General features: G+C 35.0%; 1 protein-coding gene across 1 annotated transcript; it reads left to right on the top strand.

Annotated features, from left to right (window-relative positions):
- Window positions 1-4,261: 4,261 nt before the first annotated feature.
- On the top strand, window positions 4,262-16,559 carry LOC121962904. Its single transcript, XM_042513226.1, has 15 exons — window positions 4,262-4,302; window positions 6,109-6,214; window positions 6,360-6,489; window positions 8,029-8,272; window positions 9,287-9,431; window positions 9,522-9,624; window positions 9,722-9,784; window positions 11,022-11,221; window positions 11,718-11,852; window positions 12,726-12,913; window positions 14,082-14,236; window positions 14,328-14,573; window positions 14,656-14,812; window positions 15,595-15,697; window positions 15,965-16,559. Exons 2-14 carry the CDS (start codon window positions 6,139-6,141, stop codon window positions 15,685-15,687), a joined length of 1,935 nt encoding a protein of 644 aa, XP_042369160.1. The 5' UTR covers window positions 4,262-4,302; window positions 6,109-6,138; the 3' UTR covers window positions 15,688-15,697; window positions 15,965-16,559.
- The last annotated feature ends 1,104 nt before the right edge of the window (window positions 16,560-17,663 follow it).

Here is a 17,663-nt window from a genome sequence, read left to right as displayed (position 1 = left end):
TATTTATTTGAGCACATTTCAATGATTTTTAAGGGTTGTCAGACTTAAGGATATTTATTCTGGGGCATTTCTAAGATTCTAGAAATTTAGCAAACTTTTAGGGATTTTAGCAAGTTTCCAGGATTTTCGGACCTTTCTAGGATTTAAGGACATTTCTAGAATTTCAGCATGTTTTCAAAGATTTTAGGACATTAATAGGATTGTTGCAAATTTTTTGAATTTAAGGACATCTCTAGGATTTAAGCATCTTTCTATGACTTTAGGACATTTCCAGAATTTTAGAAAGTTTCTAGGATTTAAGCACATTTCTCTTTTATTGTGGCATATTTAGAGGATTTCAGGATGTTTTTCGGATTTTTGATATTTTTAGTATTTTAAGATATTTATACTAGAAAGTTTCTCAGATTTTAAGACATTTATTTATTTATTTAATTTTTTTTTCATATATAAAACAAGCTTTTATGCACTCTGGCACCTCAACAGTGTCAGAATAATTCAACTAATTTTCATTGTTAATTGGTCCCTCTTTTGGGGGCCAGACATAAGGATGACATTTTAAACATCTTTTCAGTAGCTTGGTTGTTATTAAATGTCTTTGTAAGCTGTAAAGGAGCTTCCTTCTAGCCTAATCAATGCAATACTGCTGCTACTGGTAAAAACACACTCACTTCATCTCATTTTGTGATCACTGAGTTTTTGTTCACTGGGGCTGCATGAGCCTCATCTGAAAGTGATCTCTTGGAGCCTTTTGCAGTCAAGGAAAAATAGTGAAAAAGCTACTTTGTCTACATCCTTACTTATCAATCATTTTATATAGTTTCCCTTATACTGTACATATTTGCATGGTATGGAATTCACTGAAGGGATGATGAATAGGTGTTTTGTCACTTGCAATGTAAATGTGTCTCTCCCAGCTCTCAGACAGAGTCCCATCATGCTGAAGCCGGGGGCACTGTGCTCCTCCTGCTGGCAGGTAAGCAGCCATCAAGCAGCCAAGTTTTCAGTGCTTTTAAAATATAGCATTTGTTTTAAAAGAGAACTTATATTTTTAGCAGCGGACTTAAGGAGATTTCCTTTTTTTTTTTTTGTTAATCAATTTTTAAGTAAAATTGTCTTTGCATAAAAGAAAGTGCCACTCAGTAATGGCATTTTTTCTTTTACTTTTTTACATCAGCCTTCAACTCAGATTTGTCTTTTTTTTATCTTTGTAAGCATGAAGGAAACAATGTTTATAGTCTGAATGTTCACAGTCATTTCACCTTGTATAAACAGAATCCGTATATTGATGAATGCAGATGTGTGAATTGGAAAAGAAAAGTATAAAATTGTTCTTGATAGATTGATGTCTAATATTTCTGTTTCCTTTATATTCACACTGTAGTTGCTGCCAGCCAGGTTCGTCTCAGTGAGTCAAGTGGTTTCAAATCTCTTCCCTATACCCTTGACGTCAGCAAGTGTCCCATCGCTTTTTATGGGAAAACAGCCAACTTTTATAAAAGTGAGTTCAAATTTAAACATAGTAGAGAAAAACTTATCTTTCATGTTACTAACCAACAGACAGACCATTTGACTGCAGATGTGTGCTCGCAAACATATTTAATACAGATTTCTAAAGCTGTTTAAACCTTCGAAACATGGGGAAAAAGACAATGAGCAACAACTTGGCAAGAAATTAGTAAAAGGTAATGAGAAAACGGACTGAATATTAGTTGGGTTTTTTTTTTTTTTGTGGGGGGGTATTAGAAAATTTGAAAAAAAAAATCAGAAAAATGTATTGATAACCATTATACTGTAATTATATAATTATTTTTTTTATTTCTAATCAAATTTTTAAATGAAGGTACAGAAAATAATATGCATATACATCTTATTTTTCTCATTTTCTTGTTTGTTTTTGTTTTTTCCTTTTTTTATTATTATTTTCAGGTAATTTTTTTGTAACTTTTTACTTTTTTTAGGCCAGGTGTTGAGTTGCTCATTGCCTTCTCTATATTTTTGAAAGAAAGTTACCAGTTACTCTGGTTTCGAAGGGCGAAATAAGAAGTTTGAAAACAGCGGCAGAAATATTTTTTACTCAAGTATAAGTAGTAATACCACAGCGTAGAAATACTCTGTTACAAATACAAAGATTTTCAAGATTTCAGTTAAGTATACAAATATTAGCTTCACAATATATTTGAAGTACCAAAAGTGCACATACCAGAATGATGTTTATAATATTATTTGATTCCAGTTATTTATCTGTTGAAGTGTTAGGTTAGGTTAAAGGTTAAACTGAATTTTATTAATTATTTTATTTATTTTCTGATCATTTGTTAATTTGTTTATTTTTATTTGTTTTCACTTTTTTTGCATTTATTTCTTTAAGATCATATACTTAAGATATAATCTGAGTCTGCAAAAGTAACAAAAAACAAAATCCTGAGGTGTAGACAGACAGACACAAAAGAGAGGGAAACAGTGAGGGAAATAGCGATATATTATCTATGTCCTTAAAACTTGTGATAATGATGATACTAAATATATAATTATAGCATTAAATTGATAAGTTTTCTGGCCATTGTTCCTAGATCTAAAAAAAAAAAAAATCTTTCTCTCTGGTGCATTTTGCATTCCAGGTTGCTTTTGTCCGAAATCAAACCCACTCAGATTTCAAAATGTTGTAACTGCTTGTAAAAGGCGTTTAAACGCAGTCAAACTCTGTCTTTAAAAGTGTCAATACTGCTGTCGTTTCACAAGTGCCGTCTCTCTGGTTTTGCAGATGACGAACAATATGAATGGAATTCAAGTTTGTTTCATAGAATACACTCCAGCGGCTGCTGTCGACTGTATTGAGGTGGCCAACGGAGACGGGACGAAATTTGTATCATGGAGTTTGAAAACTGGACCAACTGTTGTTGGGTCACCTGTTCATAATGCTCTGCCGTCCATCAAGTCCAACTCAAGCTGTTATGTTGACCTCATTTTAAACAAGGCACCCCTGGAACTGTGAGTTATCAGCGTCCATGTTTTCGGATTGATCGACTGTCGAGCCTTTTGTACGAAATGAACATTTCAAAGACAGTGTGACTCATGCAAGAAACATTTTACAAATTCATTTTCTCTCATTTTTGGTCATATCCAGAGTTTGTTCTTGTTTTGTTAGTACCCATTGATTTTTGGGATTCACCAGTGTTTTCTTATTTTTGCTCTTCTCTTTGGTGAGAGAACATTTTACGAGCGGTTGATAGCGCTTTTAACAAGATGCAAGAGACAAAACATCTCGCTTTCACAGTCCATAAATTGTTAAACAACACAAGGTAAAATTATTCTTACATTTCAGGAATATTTTAAAAATATAATGCAGGAATATCATTTCATTTAGATGAGGTTTTGGAGTAATTATAATGACTGTACTACTAAATGTCAAGACTAAAGGGATACTACTACTTGTTGCATTGATCCCAAATACTGTAATTTTAGTTACTGTGCTCAAATACAAATTTGATGGTACTTTTTGTTATTTGAGTATTTTAATCTCATGTCACTTTCCACTTCTACTCCACTACAGTTCAGAGGGAAATACTCTGAACTGTAGTGGAGTATAGTGGCAATAGTACTTTTTATACCACTTCTATTATTAGATTATTTTTTTACATGTTAAGATTTAAACACACAAACCCCAAAATATGAAAATATACAAGTGCAGCTGAAACAATTAGTTAACAACGATGTCTTTCATTGTAGGAGTCATTTTCATGGAAAAAACATTTCATAGTTCCAGCTTCTCTTTTAAAATTTCAAAACATTTCCCTGAAATCACATTTACTTTATTTAACAGTATTTTTTTATTCTTACAACCTTTTTGGTGTCATCTCTCCAGTCTTGTGCATGTGCCCGAGTCTTTGCACACGGCACCACACCAGTCCTTATACAGCGTTTTGGGGGCATTACCTGTGCCAACAGGTGACTTATGATAAAATGGGATTCATTGTTGAGCTCACCTGGCTCAGGGCAGATTTGGATGGTTAAGAACGATTGGTGCATCTGAAGCTGACTTCTCTTATATTTTCTCTTACAAGAAAATTAAGAAAAAATAAGAAAATGTGATGGAAAAAAATGAGAGAAATTTAAGAAAATGTTGCTGCATGAGGCCCATTGTGTGGCAAAGGGAACTTCAAATCAAAGTTTTGGAAGCCATTACTGAATATTTCCTGTCTTTAATCTGTTTATACTTTCAGATACGTTGGTCTCTCTACAACTTCAATCAAGAAACGGCTTTGAAAATCATAAAAAAAAACGGATTCGTATTCCTCCGCACTTGTAAGTACATATTAGATGTTACTCAGAGAGACGGACCTGAGTCTGTTACAATGGCAGCTTATGTCCTCAAACCAATCTGCTCCCTGACAAGTTAACTTAACAGAAAACCAATTTTGTTCCTGTCATCACAGTTTAGTCTGTGTGACCCAAAATTATCCTAAAAATGAGCCCAGAATGTCGCTAACCATCTTGACCTTTAAACTTCCATCTGTAACAGACAGAGGGAAGATTTTTATCCACCATCTCCCGGTTTTGGTTCTTTTTTCTCATCTGAACAAAGACGATTATCAGGAATTACACGTCGCTTTTCACAATTTGCACAACTTGAACTAATCGTAAAATGTTATGTTTTGTTTTTTCTGCCATCTGGCACAAAACAGCCATTTGTTGGTCAAAAGTAGAAGGTCACTGTGAACTTTTGTGGCTCATTCTCGTGAATAGGATATCTTTCGGACACCTTGAGGGAATTGCAAATTGCAAATTTGATTGCACACGTTCTCACTTGGACTCAAGGATGAAACTGATTTGATTTTACTGTTAGTTAGCAGTAATAGGTACCTGTACCCTCATGTCCAGCTCATTATTGTGAACACAATATATCAAGACGAACTTGAGGGAATTTAGCTTAAACGTCCACCTGGACTCAAAAACTGATCAGAATTTGGTCAAAGAAACATGTTTTGGGCCAATGCTCAAGAATTCATGTTTGATTATGACAAAGTTTCACACAAATGTCTAAAAGGATATAAAATGATGACATTTTGTATCCAAAAGGTCATCGTCACTGTGGCATCATGATGTTATGCAAAAACACTTTTCTGGCCATTACTCTGTGCTGCTCTTTTTTCCAAAAAATGTAACAATATTTCTTAGCAGTTAGTTCCAGTGTGGGCCTCATGCTAACTCCGCCAGCCTGATAGACCAGCAGTTAAAGTGCTGAAAATCCTGACATCATAAGACTGTCAACACAAAAACAACGATACAGAGTTCAGTTACAGTAATATTTTATAAAGCACTAAACTAAACTAAACTGTTCATTTTAAAGTAAGAATATGTTGAAATAATGATAATTATTATAGAATTTTATAATAATATATATATATATATGGGGCTATATAATATAATATATATAATATAATATGGGGCTAATATAATATAATATAATAATAAATAAATAATTTATTTTTTATGTGTTTTTTTTTTTTAATGTATTACATTACATAAATTCATGTGTTATGCTTTACATATAAATATGTAGCCTACAAATGGATTTTACATTTTAAAACATCTGAGTATGTTCACTTTAAAAAATAAATAACAAAATGTCTTCGGCATAGATGTTAGGACACTGACAAAAAGTTATTTTTCCTGCCAATAACAGCTGTTTGAAATCGAAAGAAAATAATAATTGTGATTGTCTAATGTGTAGATTTTAAAATTGTTAGTTTAAGTTGAGGGTTTTTATACATAAAGTGATGAAATTGCATAAGTTTTTTTTTTTTTTTCCCCAATGGAAAGTGTACATTTTACAGTTTTAAAATGTTGTAGTTACATCAGTTTTACAGTTTTAAACTGTAAATTCACAGGTTGTTCTGTAACGTGCATCTTCACTGTATCTTTTGCAGAATTATTGTGGCAACCAAGCTGCCACATTTTTCTGTTTTCATTTTTCTGTTTTCATTGTCGCTCTGAATTGTCCAAAAATTGAAGGAAAATACGTATACCTACTGTAGATAAAAAGGGGGATTCAGCACTGTTGGCTCAGCACTGCAATATAAGGTAAACCTGATTTTTGTCCATTTCTAGAACCTGACTGTAAAGGTCAATAACACAGCTATGGAAACTTTGTCTTTCCCCCTTGAGAACGTGACCGCTGGCATTTACCTGAAATTCTTCCATTGCAGAGTCAAAGGTAAGCAAATCTTGTGGTTCCCAAAGAAGGAACACTTCAGGGATCCTCAAAGCAAAATTGTGACATTTAAACATGACAGTTTTTTCCCTTTCTTAAATGAAGTTTAATATTTGGCTAATTTCATGAATCCTCTGTCACCTCCCAGGCGTCATTTATCAACCCAACACAGTGCTTGATACTGACCCGGCTGCCTGCCGCCATCAAATCTGTGACGCTGCCTCGGTCGTCCAGACGACAACTTGTGGTTACTCGGAGCTTTGCGAGGGAAACTTCACGTAAATATGTTTGCTTTATATTTGGAGTAAAGTTTGAATGAAGGTTTGACTGACGATGAAAATAACCATCTGAACTAAAAGCACAACCTGTTAATCCTTTAATCTACAGACACATATAAATATTTTGAAATTTAATCGCTATCTTTAAATGTTTTAAGGCTAAAATAACAGATTTACATGATTGGTTGGCTACATTGCCAATTTAGGGTACAAATCTCACACTTTCCCCTTTATTAAACAATTAATGTGCCAACTTTTTAAACATTTTACAAACAATTAGCTACTTTTTTCATGATTTGCATACAATTTTTTAAATAGTGCTCAAAACAAATCTATTTTTTTATAAATAGAGTTATTATTATAACCTATGAACATTTAGAAACAAAACATTATGTCCTGTTTCTGTACAGTCATCTTCACTGCGGTGACACTTCACTATCAATATCCCGTCATGGAGAGTCGTTAGCGGGGAATTTATCTGGTGCAAAAACGCAAATTAGAAAAGCAGCCTCTAAATCTGATGAATCATCACGCAGAAAAAAAAAGTGAATAGCAATCAATGTTTCAAACCTACATATTAATGATCACCTGTAAGTATATCTGTGATTGATTATTGCTGATTTTATACCCTTATCTGAGAAACATTGAATGCCAAAGTTGTGATAATGCAAATCATTATTTTTCAACAAGACCATTTAAAATCATCCTTAAACAAAAAAAATTAAAAAAAAAACCTCATGCACCTTTGTTCATGTGGGATTACATTTTGAATTTTGATAGCAACAATGACTATATTTTCTTTTAATGTTGGCATGTTTGTCACAGTTATTATATATTAATTAACTTATTTGTGACCATAATTAAGGAATTTAAATCCTAAGTATGACAAAATTTCAAAGCAGCAAAGGCTGAGATATCTTGACTGTCCCGAGTGGAGTTACATTTAAAAACTTTTACATAATGCAACCTAATAGCACCCCACTGCTGCCAGCTTATAAGTTTTTCTTTTTAATAAAAAAAATATACAAGCAAACCCACTGCTGAAATGGACAGTTTTTGTGTGTTTCAGATAAGGGAAAGGAAATAGTAACAACTACAATAATAATAATAATAATAATAAAAAATAAATAAAAAAATAATAATAATAATAATAATAATAATAATAATAATAATAATAATAATAATACAATTCTAAAAAAATAAAAATAAAATAATGATTTAATTAATAATAATTAAAATAATTAAATAATAATCACAATAATAACAATAACAATACTACTAATAATAATAATTAAAGAGAAAAAGAAATACGCTCTTGATAATAATAATCATATCAATGATTTACTACAGTTTATAAGTTTTTCATCAAATATTGAAAACTAACTCAAGATGGTAAAAATGTTATGTGTAATTCTTAGAGAATGTTATTATACACATGACGCCAGTGTTTTGGCATTTGTTCACTGTCTTTGTAGTCTTAAGATTTTGCTTTCGGAAATAAAAAGACTCAAAATGTCCATCTCTTTTCATCTCCATCAGGTGCGTTCCTCGCCCTCCAGTCGTGTGCACCGTCGTTGGATCCACTGTGATCGACTTCTTCAACAGAACCCACTCTATCCCGGATCGCTGTAAATACAACCTGTTTGGTCTCAATGCATCCCTGACAGAGAGTGTCATAGTGGGTTTCCGGGAGCAACGCCGTAGAGATGTGCCATTGTTGGACCATGTAACAATAAATTATAATCGGGAAAAATTTACCCTGGAACAAGGAGGAAGAGTTTTGGTAAGCTGCTACAATCCATCTAAAAGCAAGTAGTGTGCTGATGAGGTTGTTGTAGAGTTACTCTGTGTGGGTGAATTTAAATTTTAAGACAAATGTTGGGGCGTCTTTCCTCTTGCATGAAAAAAAAGAATTCAGCATTCATCTTCGCCCTGGCTCTCTCGCCAAAAAGCCCATGAGATTTTTCCACTGGGTTTTAATCATTGCTGAAAATGAGTAAAAGTCCTGTGTTAAAATAGCACCCAAGTAAGTATAATTAGGAAAATGTACTTGAAGTATATAAAGTAAAGGTGCGTTTTTCTAGTGCAGCTGGCAAATGCTCCACAAACTGCTTTATTAAGCGTTTCTACTGGTTGTAACCAACTGGTCCCTTTTTTGTTTTGAAGATGAGAGGATCTCTGCGAATAATTCGGCTCCCATTAAAACCTCCTTAACCCTTTCAAATTCTGGATTGACAGAGATATTTTGCATGAAATGTCCCACATATGGCAAGAAATTAGTAGATTTGGAAAAAAATATTTTTTTTCCAGAGAGCTACACTTCTAATTATTATAATTACATATTTAAAATGATAATTAATGTATTATTATGATTGACAATTATTACTGGTTAACCCTTTTGGGTCGATTCCTTTTTTTTAAACTTTCCATTTTCTCTTTTTCTTGTTTTTACAATTTTTATGTTTGTTTGTTTGTTTTTTTTTTTCTTTTGACTCATTTCTGGTTAATTTTTAGGTCTTTTCATTTAAAGTTGCTCATTGCCTTCTTAAATCAACTCAATTTGCCCAGGTTTCAAAGGGTTAACAATGAACACTGACTGAATTTTAACTGGTATAAGTTTCAGCTGGTTGCAATTTGCAGTTCTCACCACTAGATGCCACTGAATCCCCTTAAATCTGATACACTGGATGTTTATGTCCGTGCTGGACACTTGTTGCAGTAAAAAAAGTTGCATTTAATCACAAAATCCACCATCCTGATCCACGTTTGTCTCCTTCACATATCTGCCGTGATGTAGGGCCGTAAAAACATGTTGATGCTCAACGCCACGGCTCAGCTGTTTAATGGAGTGGAGCTCTCAAAGGACCACGCTGGAGTTGCTGTCAAGTGGCTTTCCCACAATGTCGAAATCTTTTTTGATGGCAGCATGGTACACATTGCAGGTACAGAGCCCAAAATCCTAATATGTGGAGTTGAGCGATGAATAAACTTTGGATTGAATTTTTTTTTTTCTCTCTCTTGACATCTACTAGCACCATTCGATTTAGCTGCAGTGGGCTTGTGTGGCAACCCCACTGATAACACGGAAACAACCCGCCCAGCTGTTTCGAAGAACATCGCGGCCAGTGCTGCAGAGTACGACCAGCTAAAATTGATGAACTGACTGAAGGTAATCTCTTTATTGATGTGTTTAGTTCCCAATTTAATGTGCTGTGCTGTTTGTCCCTTCTAGCTGTGCAACTCCACACAAAGACGCCATCGACAGTACAATCAACTGCAACCGCTCGACTGAACTGTAAGAACCGACTCACCAGAAAACACCAAAACACTCATTTCATCCTCTAAACTTAGTGCATCTTAAATTTCGATGGTGCTTTGACGTTGTCATTTGAGCAAGGACGATTCTGTAAACTGAGCACACTCATCCTCCTGAGAGCCAAGCTTTTAGTTGTCAAATTTTATTACATTTTTTTAATTCGGTAAATTACATTTTTCCGAGTTATTTAGGATAAGTACCTGAGAAGTGTAAAAAAAAAAAATTTAAATAAATGAATAAATAAAAGATGTCCTAATATGGGGACATTAGGGTTTGTTTTTATTAGTTACAAAAAATGTTAGAAACCAAAAAAAATTACAAACAATGTAGCATTTGTTTTCAAGTTTTTTAACAAAGTGATATAATGTGTCCACCATAAAGTCCCAGTGTCCTCAAACAAGATCAAGTCCTAATGTCCTAAAACGAGACAATAATACAGTCCCAATGTCCTAAAAAGAGATGATCAAAATGTCCTAATGTCCTAAAACCAAATGACAAAGTCCCAATGTCCTCAAACAAGATGATAATTAAGTCCTAATGTCCTAAAACGAGACAATAATTCAGTTCCAATGTCCTCAAACAAGATGATAATACAGTCCATATGTCCTCAAACAAGACAAAACAAAGTCCCAATGTCCTCAAACAAGATGATAATAAAGTCTTAGAACTAACTGATAAGGAAGTCCCAATGTCCTCAAATGAGACAATAAAAAAGTCCTAATGTGGTTAAAACTAAATTATAATTAATTCCCAATGTCCTCAGCTGAGAAGATAATAATGTCCTCAAACAAGATGATAGTCCTAAAACTTAATAATGATCAAGTCCCGATGTCCCAAAATAAGACAAAAATGGTGATTTGCTCATTTTATAACTCTATATGAATTTTCTCGACTCCATACTCACAGCTGGGAATGTCCTTTTTGTTTGAAGGACAGTCTGTCTCCCGTAATTGGCCTGAGGAAAATGCTGCAGTAATTCCCAGTGTCCAAATGACTACTTCCTAAAATTGCCGTATGAAACTACCGACATTATTTAGCACAAACAAACCAGTTTTGACTATAATATTTGATCAGGTTTTGTCCACTTTTGTGTGCACTTTATGAAGGTGCAGCAAACCCAAATTATGTCCTCATATGAGGACGCAGACTCTCAGGAGGATATTAAAACTGTTCCAAACATTGACTCTCATGCTTTCTCTCTGCATCGATGGAACAGCTGTAACCACATGATGCACGCTCCTTTCACTCCGTGCCACGCCGAAATTGACCCACAGCGCTACATCAGCGCCTGCATAGACACCTTGTGCAGGTACCCGGCGGTGGACGGCCACAAGTGCCACTTTATGGAGGCTTACGCCAAGTCCTGCAGCCTGAAAAACATCGATCTTGGGAGCTGGAGGTCAATGGCCAGCTGCCGTAAGATTTTTGTTATTTTCTTTTATATATATTCAGCACAATCAAATAGATCTAATATATCAGTATGCAGCCCAGCTCTGGTGCAGTGTTTGTTTAGTTTGATTTGATCTGGGTTTATTTAAACATTTTTTATCTCGTTTTTCTTTAGTGTTTCATTTTTAAGTCCGATGATCAGTGTTATTGTTGTGAAGCAGTTTATAACGTCAATAAAGAGGTGTTTTTTAAATATGCCTTTTTTTAACGAAACCTAGAAACAATTTTGAAATCTATCTGAAAGTAGCAGTTAAATAAATACACAGTTAGTTGAGTAAGGTTATAATGTCCCACTTTTTAAGGACCACTAGAGTATTTTGGGATTTCCGCTGTACAGTGAAGACTGCTCTACAAAACGTGTTCACATTAACAATAATCACACAGGATCTTTTTAAACTGTCATTCATCCTTAATTTCTCATCTGTGTGTGTGTGTGTGTGTGTGTGTGTGTGTGTGTCTGCAGCTGCCGTCCCTCAGACCTTCCACTGTCTGCGCCATTACTGCAGCGATCATGAGTTCTGCGGCATCCAATACGGACAAACTCACTGCTTATGTCGGGCCGACTTCGCCGCCAAGTACAAACCAAAAAACACTTTAGGTACGGTGCAACAACTGTGGCGTGATGTTTCTATAGCGTTGGTTCAGACGACAGCGTATATGGTTTTACATACTTTTAAATGTATATTTTAGTATATAGAAATTGATTTTATTTATGCAAACCTGGCAGAAGCTCAGCTGTTTTTCGGATTTTGTGGTTTGGTGCAGAATCTGTGGTGACTCCTCAATCTAACGTCGCTTCACCAGAAAAATATACTGTTTCATGTTTTATTCTATATAAATATCGGAGCAGTTTGGCTTGATTAATGCCAAAATACATCAAGAGAAGGCAAAGAGAAGAAAGTAACCAAAAAAAATGCAGAAAATTAGTAAAAAAGAAAATTTTTAAAAAACAAACAAACAAAAAAATGACAAAGAAAATGAAACTTATAACAAACAAGTGAATGACCCGGAAAAAGCGCTTTGAAATTATAACTCTGAGACATGATTTTAAATATGTTATCATGATCGCTGTAAATCTAGTTTTTCCATAGCTTTTTAAAAGCAATATTGTTAATCTACAAAATTACTGCAATTTGTGGAACATTTCTTCTTATGTTTTTGCGTAAAATCGCATCAATTTGTTAAAAGGCGTCTAAAAGCAGCTTTCAGAGAGATAACCTGGATGTATATCTGCCTTCAAAATAGCTCAAAATCAAATTTATTTTCTTTAATTAATATTTTTATTTTAATTGGAAAGGGACAATGTACAGCTGAAAACATTTAACATCACATAACACCATTGAATGCGCCGTAGCAGATTGTAGATTTATTAAAACATCAGTGCAAAATGACTTATTGAAGCCTCAAAAGCAAATAAAACCACAGAAATCGTGGTAATGTTTTGACTTCTTTGTCGTATTGTTGTGCTCAGGTGATCCGACAGTCTGCTCACAAAACTCTGCCACTCTTACTCTGGCTGGATGCCTGCTGGAGGACAAAGGCATCGACTACACCGTCTTGCACCTCAATGACCCGAGCTGCAGAGGTAACATGGACCCCAAGAGCCACATGGTGACCTTCGAATACGACGCCATGAACACCTGCGGGACGGAGGTCACGGTGGGTGCTCGCTCCTCTCCTCGCCTTTTATTGTCATCTCTTTTGGCGTGCAAGTGACTGCACGGAGAGCAATATAAATATAAAATACATGCAGTTTATGGGCTTTCTTTTGTCTTACTTTTGATGCCTCTGCACTGGCATTAGGTGTTGCTGGAGGCATTATTTTTCCTTGTCCATCAATACGTCCCATTCTCGTAAACGTGATATCTATAGAACATTTTAAGGGAATTTCTTCAAATTTAGCACAAATGTCCACTTGGACTCAATAATGAACTGTGAGTTTCGTGTTCAAAATGACTGTGACATAGTCTGTCTGGCACTCTTGAATGCAATGTATATATAATATATATTATATATACTTATATACTGTATGTATGAATATATATATATACACAACGTGACTACCTAAAGAAACAAACAACTACAAAGAGACACAATACAACCAAAAAAAGATACAAAACAACCTCACAGAGACAAAAAGATAACCAAAAATTACCAAAATGACAAAAAAATGTCCAAAACCTGCATAAAATGATTACACAGAGACAGAAAGCGGCCAACAATGACACAAACTGCATTATGTTTTTCTGTTGTCTGTCCATACGTCCCATTCTCGTAATGGCGATATCTCAAGATCGTGTGAAAGAAATTTCCTTAAATTTGGCACAAATTTGGCACTGGGCTCGAGAGTGAACTGATTAGAATTTGGTGGGCAAAGGGCACTGTGACCCAGGGTCCGTCTTATTCTTGTAAGTGCAATATCTGAAAAACACTTTGAGGGAGTTTCCTCAAATTTGGCACAAATGTCCACTTGGAATTAAAAAATAAACTGATTAGATTTTGGTGGTCAAGGTTCACTGTGACCTCATAAAACATGCTTTTGGCCTTTACTCGAGAAATTATGCTTTTTGCACATAAAATGTCTAACAGTATGAAATGAAGTTACGGCATTTTATATCCAAAAATTCAAAGGTCAGTTTCAGTGTGACAATAATCGTAATAATTCACAGACATGGATATAAACTGTAACTGCAACTTGACTGGTGCAGAAGCATATAACCGCGTCGCTAAAACTCTGTTTTTTTAATGTCATAGGTGAATATAAATATACTCTGACTGCTGTGATTAAATGAACTCATGAGTTTTTCTTTATTCTGTCATAATTTAGATGAACAACCACAGTCAAGTCATCTACACCAACACCATCAAGATGAGGAACGGCTCCAATGACATCATCGTCCGCCACGACCAAGTAGAGATCGACTTCTCCTGCATGTACAGAAAGCCGGACATTGAGAGTGTGTCCTTCAGGATCGCAGACAGGTGCGTGGAGGACGACCGAGGCTCTGGCTGTTCGTGTGCAGCTTGTTGACGTTTAAGACAGCTGAAGTGTGTGTGTGTGTGTGTTTTCCAGCTCTGTGGTGCAGAAGATTAAATCTTCAATTTGGAATTACACTTTGACGATGAGCGCCTACTCCAACGCCGGCCTCACCAACCTCATCAGCCCAAACACTGACATCCAGCTGAACCAGAAGGTGTGGCTGGAGCTGAAGACGACGGGGCTTGACGACAGCATGGTCTCCATAGTAACAGACTCCTGCTGGGCAACAAACCAGCCGTCCGCTGTTGGTGGTCTGCATTACGACCTCGTCAAGAACGGGTGAGGAAAATCTCTGCGTCAGGCGCCGTAAGAATCACCTGCGGATGCAGCTGATGTCACCGTGTGCGTCTTCCTGTTTCAGATGTCCTGACGACCCGACGGTGGAGGTGGAGAGAAGCGGACGGGACACGACCAACATCGTCGCGTTCAACATGTTCCAGTTCTCTGGGCAAACTGGACAGATCTACCTGCACTGCAAACTGGAGCTGTGCATCAAGTCGACCAACACCTGCGCTCCGGTAAGCAATGGGGAGGAAATACTGTTGTACTTCAGTAAAAGCAGTAAAAATACTTCATTACAAGCATGGGCGCATTATAAGACAATTAGCCCTTGAGCACAGATATTCTTTTTTTCTGTTTTTTGTGTCTCTTTGTGGTAATTTTGTGTCTCTTTGACATCTTTTTTGTCTCTTTGAGGTCATATTGTTTCTCTTTGGTATCGCTGTGTGTCTCTTTGTAGTCGTTTTGTGTCCCTTTGTTGTTATTTTCTGTCTTTATTTGGTTATTTGTGTCTCTTTTCAGTCAGTTTGTGTCTTTTTGGTTCATTTTGTGTCTCTTTGTAGTAACTTTATGTCTCTCTGTAGTCATTTTCTTTCCTGTTTTGGTAATTTTGTGTTTCTTTGTAGTCATTTTGTCTCACTTTGAGGTCATTTATGTTTATTTTTCGTTATTTTGTCTATTTGTAGTCATTTTGCATCTCTTTGTAGTAACTTTATGTCTCTTTGTAATCATTTTGTGTCTCTTTGCAGTCAGTTTGTGCTGTTTTTGCTCATCTTTGTAGTAATTTATTTAATTTATTTAAAACGATGATTGAGGAACAATAAATAAGCGTCTTAAAGTGGTGAATTATGCAAGAAACTGCAAAATATATATATTGTTTTTATAATTATATATGTATACATACAACTTAAGGGACACCAAGTGTTCAATATTTACTCCTCAAACATCTGCACCAGCGTTGACCCTCGTAGAGCCGACTCTGTCTGAAGTCTAACACCTGACTGTCCTCTCTGTCCCACAGGTCTGCGGCGGATCTCGTAGGAGGCGCAGGTCTTCCAGGTCTAGCTACGTGGATGAAAACCCAGCGCTCATCACCATGAGCTGGAGTAATTAAAGAGAGCTTGGTGTGTATGAATTTGTTTCTAATGAATTAAAGTTATTTGAATCAGAGGTGAAACTGATGATTTGGCATTTTTTGGAGCTAAAAATGTAAAGTTTGTCATGTGAGTGGTGCCAAATGGAGTCATTTAAATCAAAAGGGTTCATCCTCTCAGGGGGAGGAATATGATTACAACAGTTAACAACAATTTGATCATTGAATATTTGATATTTTAACCTTTGTGAGAGTATAAATCATGACTAATCCCAGTTTCGTCTGCTTGTCCTCTCAGGTGACTTCGTCCCTATAAGGAGCCTGAAACCTCAGAGTTTGAAGTGATCGTTGCTGCGAAACAACGCTGGCAGATAATCTGCACTTGATCCACCTGAGATGGCGTATATTATCTCTGCAGAATGTGTGGGGTGATGATTCAATCCAGATTCATGCAAATTAGTGTGAGATTTAGAAATCAAATATAATCTTTCGATTAATCATAGAAATGAAGAAAAATCATCAAATCAGGGTTATGGCGATTTGATTCATAGTATGCACTAACTTATACGAATATAGTTTCTTTATTAATGGTATGTAAACTGCCTTCTTTAAATGTACACAGCCGAAATGCCACTTTGTGGATGTAGAAACAGAATTTCTGTGTTTTAGTGACATGAAGTTAAAAGAAATGTGTGTGTTTCAGTGCAATGACGCTCTGCATCGCAAAGGTTTAGAGATCCAGCTGAAGGAAAACAATGATGTTGCTACAAATTGAATTTATTACAAATGAAGATTTTGAAATTGTGGCTGTTATTACTCTGAGATGTGCTGTTGTACCATTATTGAGTTTTTACTAACACCCAAAAAAAAAAGAAAATAAATAAATAAATGGAGTGAGCAAAGACAAACAAGTATGGTTAATTTATCTTTTTTCTTCAACTCTTATTCTGGAAAATTGCAATTGCATTTTGGAATATTGAAAACTTTGGGTTTTTTTAAATTGCAAATTTATAAGGGACTCTGTTATTTTTAAGCACTGGGGAGGGACTTACATTTGTTTTTCTGTTGGCTTAGGGAAGGGACATACAACTTTAAATGGCTGTATTTTGTTTTGTTACAGACATGCTCTGAATCCCAAAACCCAACAGGGGGTGTGAAAAGCAAGCTTTTATAAAAAAATAATAATACAAGCTTCGAGGAAGGTCAAGATTAAAGTAAAATAAATAAATAAAGGCACACCCCAGTCAAACCCCTTCTCTGATAACGAAAGAGCAGTCCCTAAGAAAAATTTGTGGGAAACCAATCAGACTGTCCTGCACTTTATTTATGAATTTCAGCAATATGGCAGCATCTTATCTAATGATAAGAACAAAAAGCTATTAATCCTCTATGGTACACATTATAATGACAAAAAATGTTTAACATATTTTTTTCCCACAAAATAGACTTAAGTGAACACAATTTCAATTTCTTTTCAAAAGAAAAATGAAAAACAAATTGGGGTACATTTTTGGGTATGTCACCTTAAGGAAACACCTTACAATGAATGGATAGTTTAAAATTAAAAATTTTGCAATGCTGAATATTCATTCAAAACATTTAACTTTAAAATTCTTGACATTTTATATTGAAAAACATTTCCAAAATTTCAGGTAGTTCAGCTAAACTTTTTAACCAATTTCTTGGTCATTTTTGGTCATTTCTTTATATTTATTTTACTATGAAAAAAACTTTAGATAGATAGATTTTTTAAATTATTTTTATTAAATACATTTTATATTTTGCGTTATTTTTTCATTTGATTTTGTCTTCTTAATTTTTGATAGATTTTTTTGTTTATGTATCTTGTTTTTCTGTACATGAACTTCTATACAGTTTTGTTTTTTTTAGTGAAAAAAGTTGCACTTAAATCAGTATTAGTTTTTTAGTGCGCTGCACAGTTTCCGCCACTAGGTGGTACTTTTGAGTAGCACGTTTTGAATCAGGAGTAGTAGAAG

The sequence above is a fragment of the Plectropomus leopardus genome, chromosome 24 (genome assembly GCF_008729295.1).
Source record: "Plectropomus leopardus isolate mb chromosome 24, YSFRI_Pleo_2.0, whole genome shotgun sequence".
Lineage (NCBI taxonomy): Eukaryota > Metazoa > Chordata > Actinopteri > Perciformes > Serranidae > Plectropomus > Plectropomus leopardus.
The sequence above is the reverse complement of the archived record's forward strand: the minus strand, read 5'-3'. Positions and strand labels throughout refer to the sequence as shown.

Bases quoted from the DNA above. Each gene is read 5' to 3' on its own strand.
- LOC121962904 (XM_042513226.1), top strand. From the start codon at position 6,139: ATGGAAACTTTGTCTTTCCCCCTTGAGAACGTGACCGCTGGCATTTAC. The intron at 9,625-9,721 runs GTACGACCAGCT...TGTCCCTTCTAG, and splicing joins ATCGCGGCCAGTGCTGCAGA to CTGTGCAACTCCACACAAAG. The intron at 14,574-14,655 runs GTGAGGAAAATC...TTCCTGTTTCAG, and splicing joins TACGACCTCGTCAAGAACGG to ATGTCCTGACGACCCGACGG.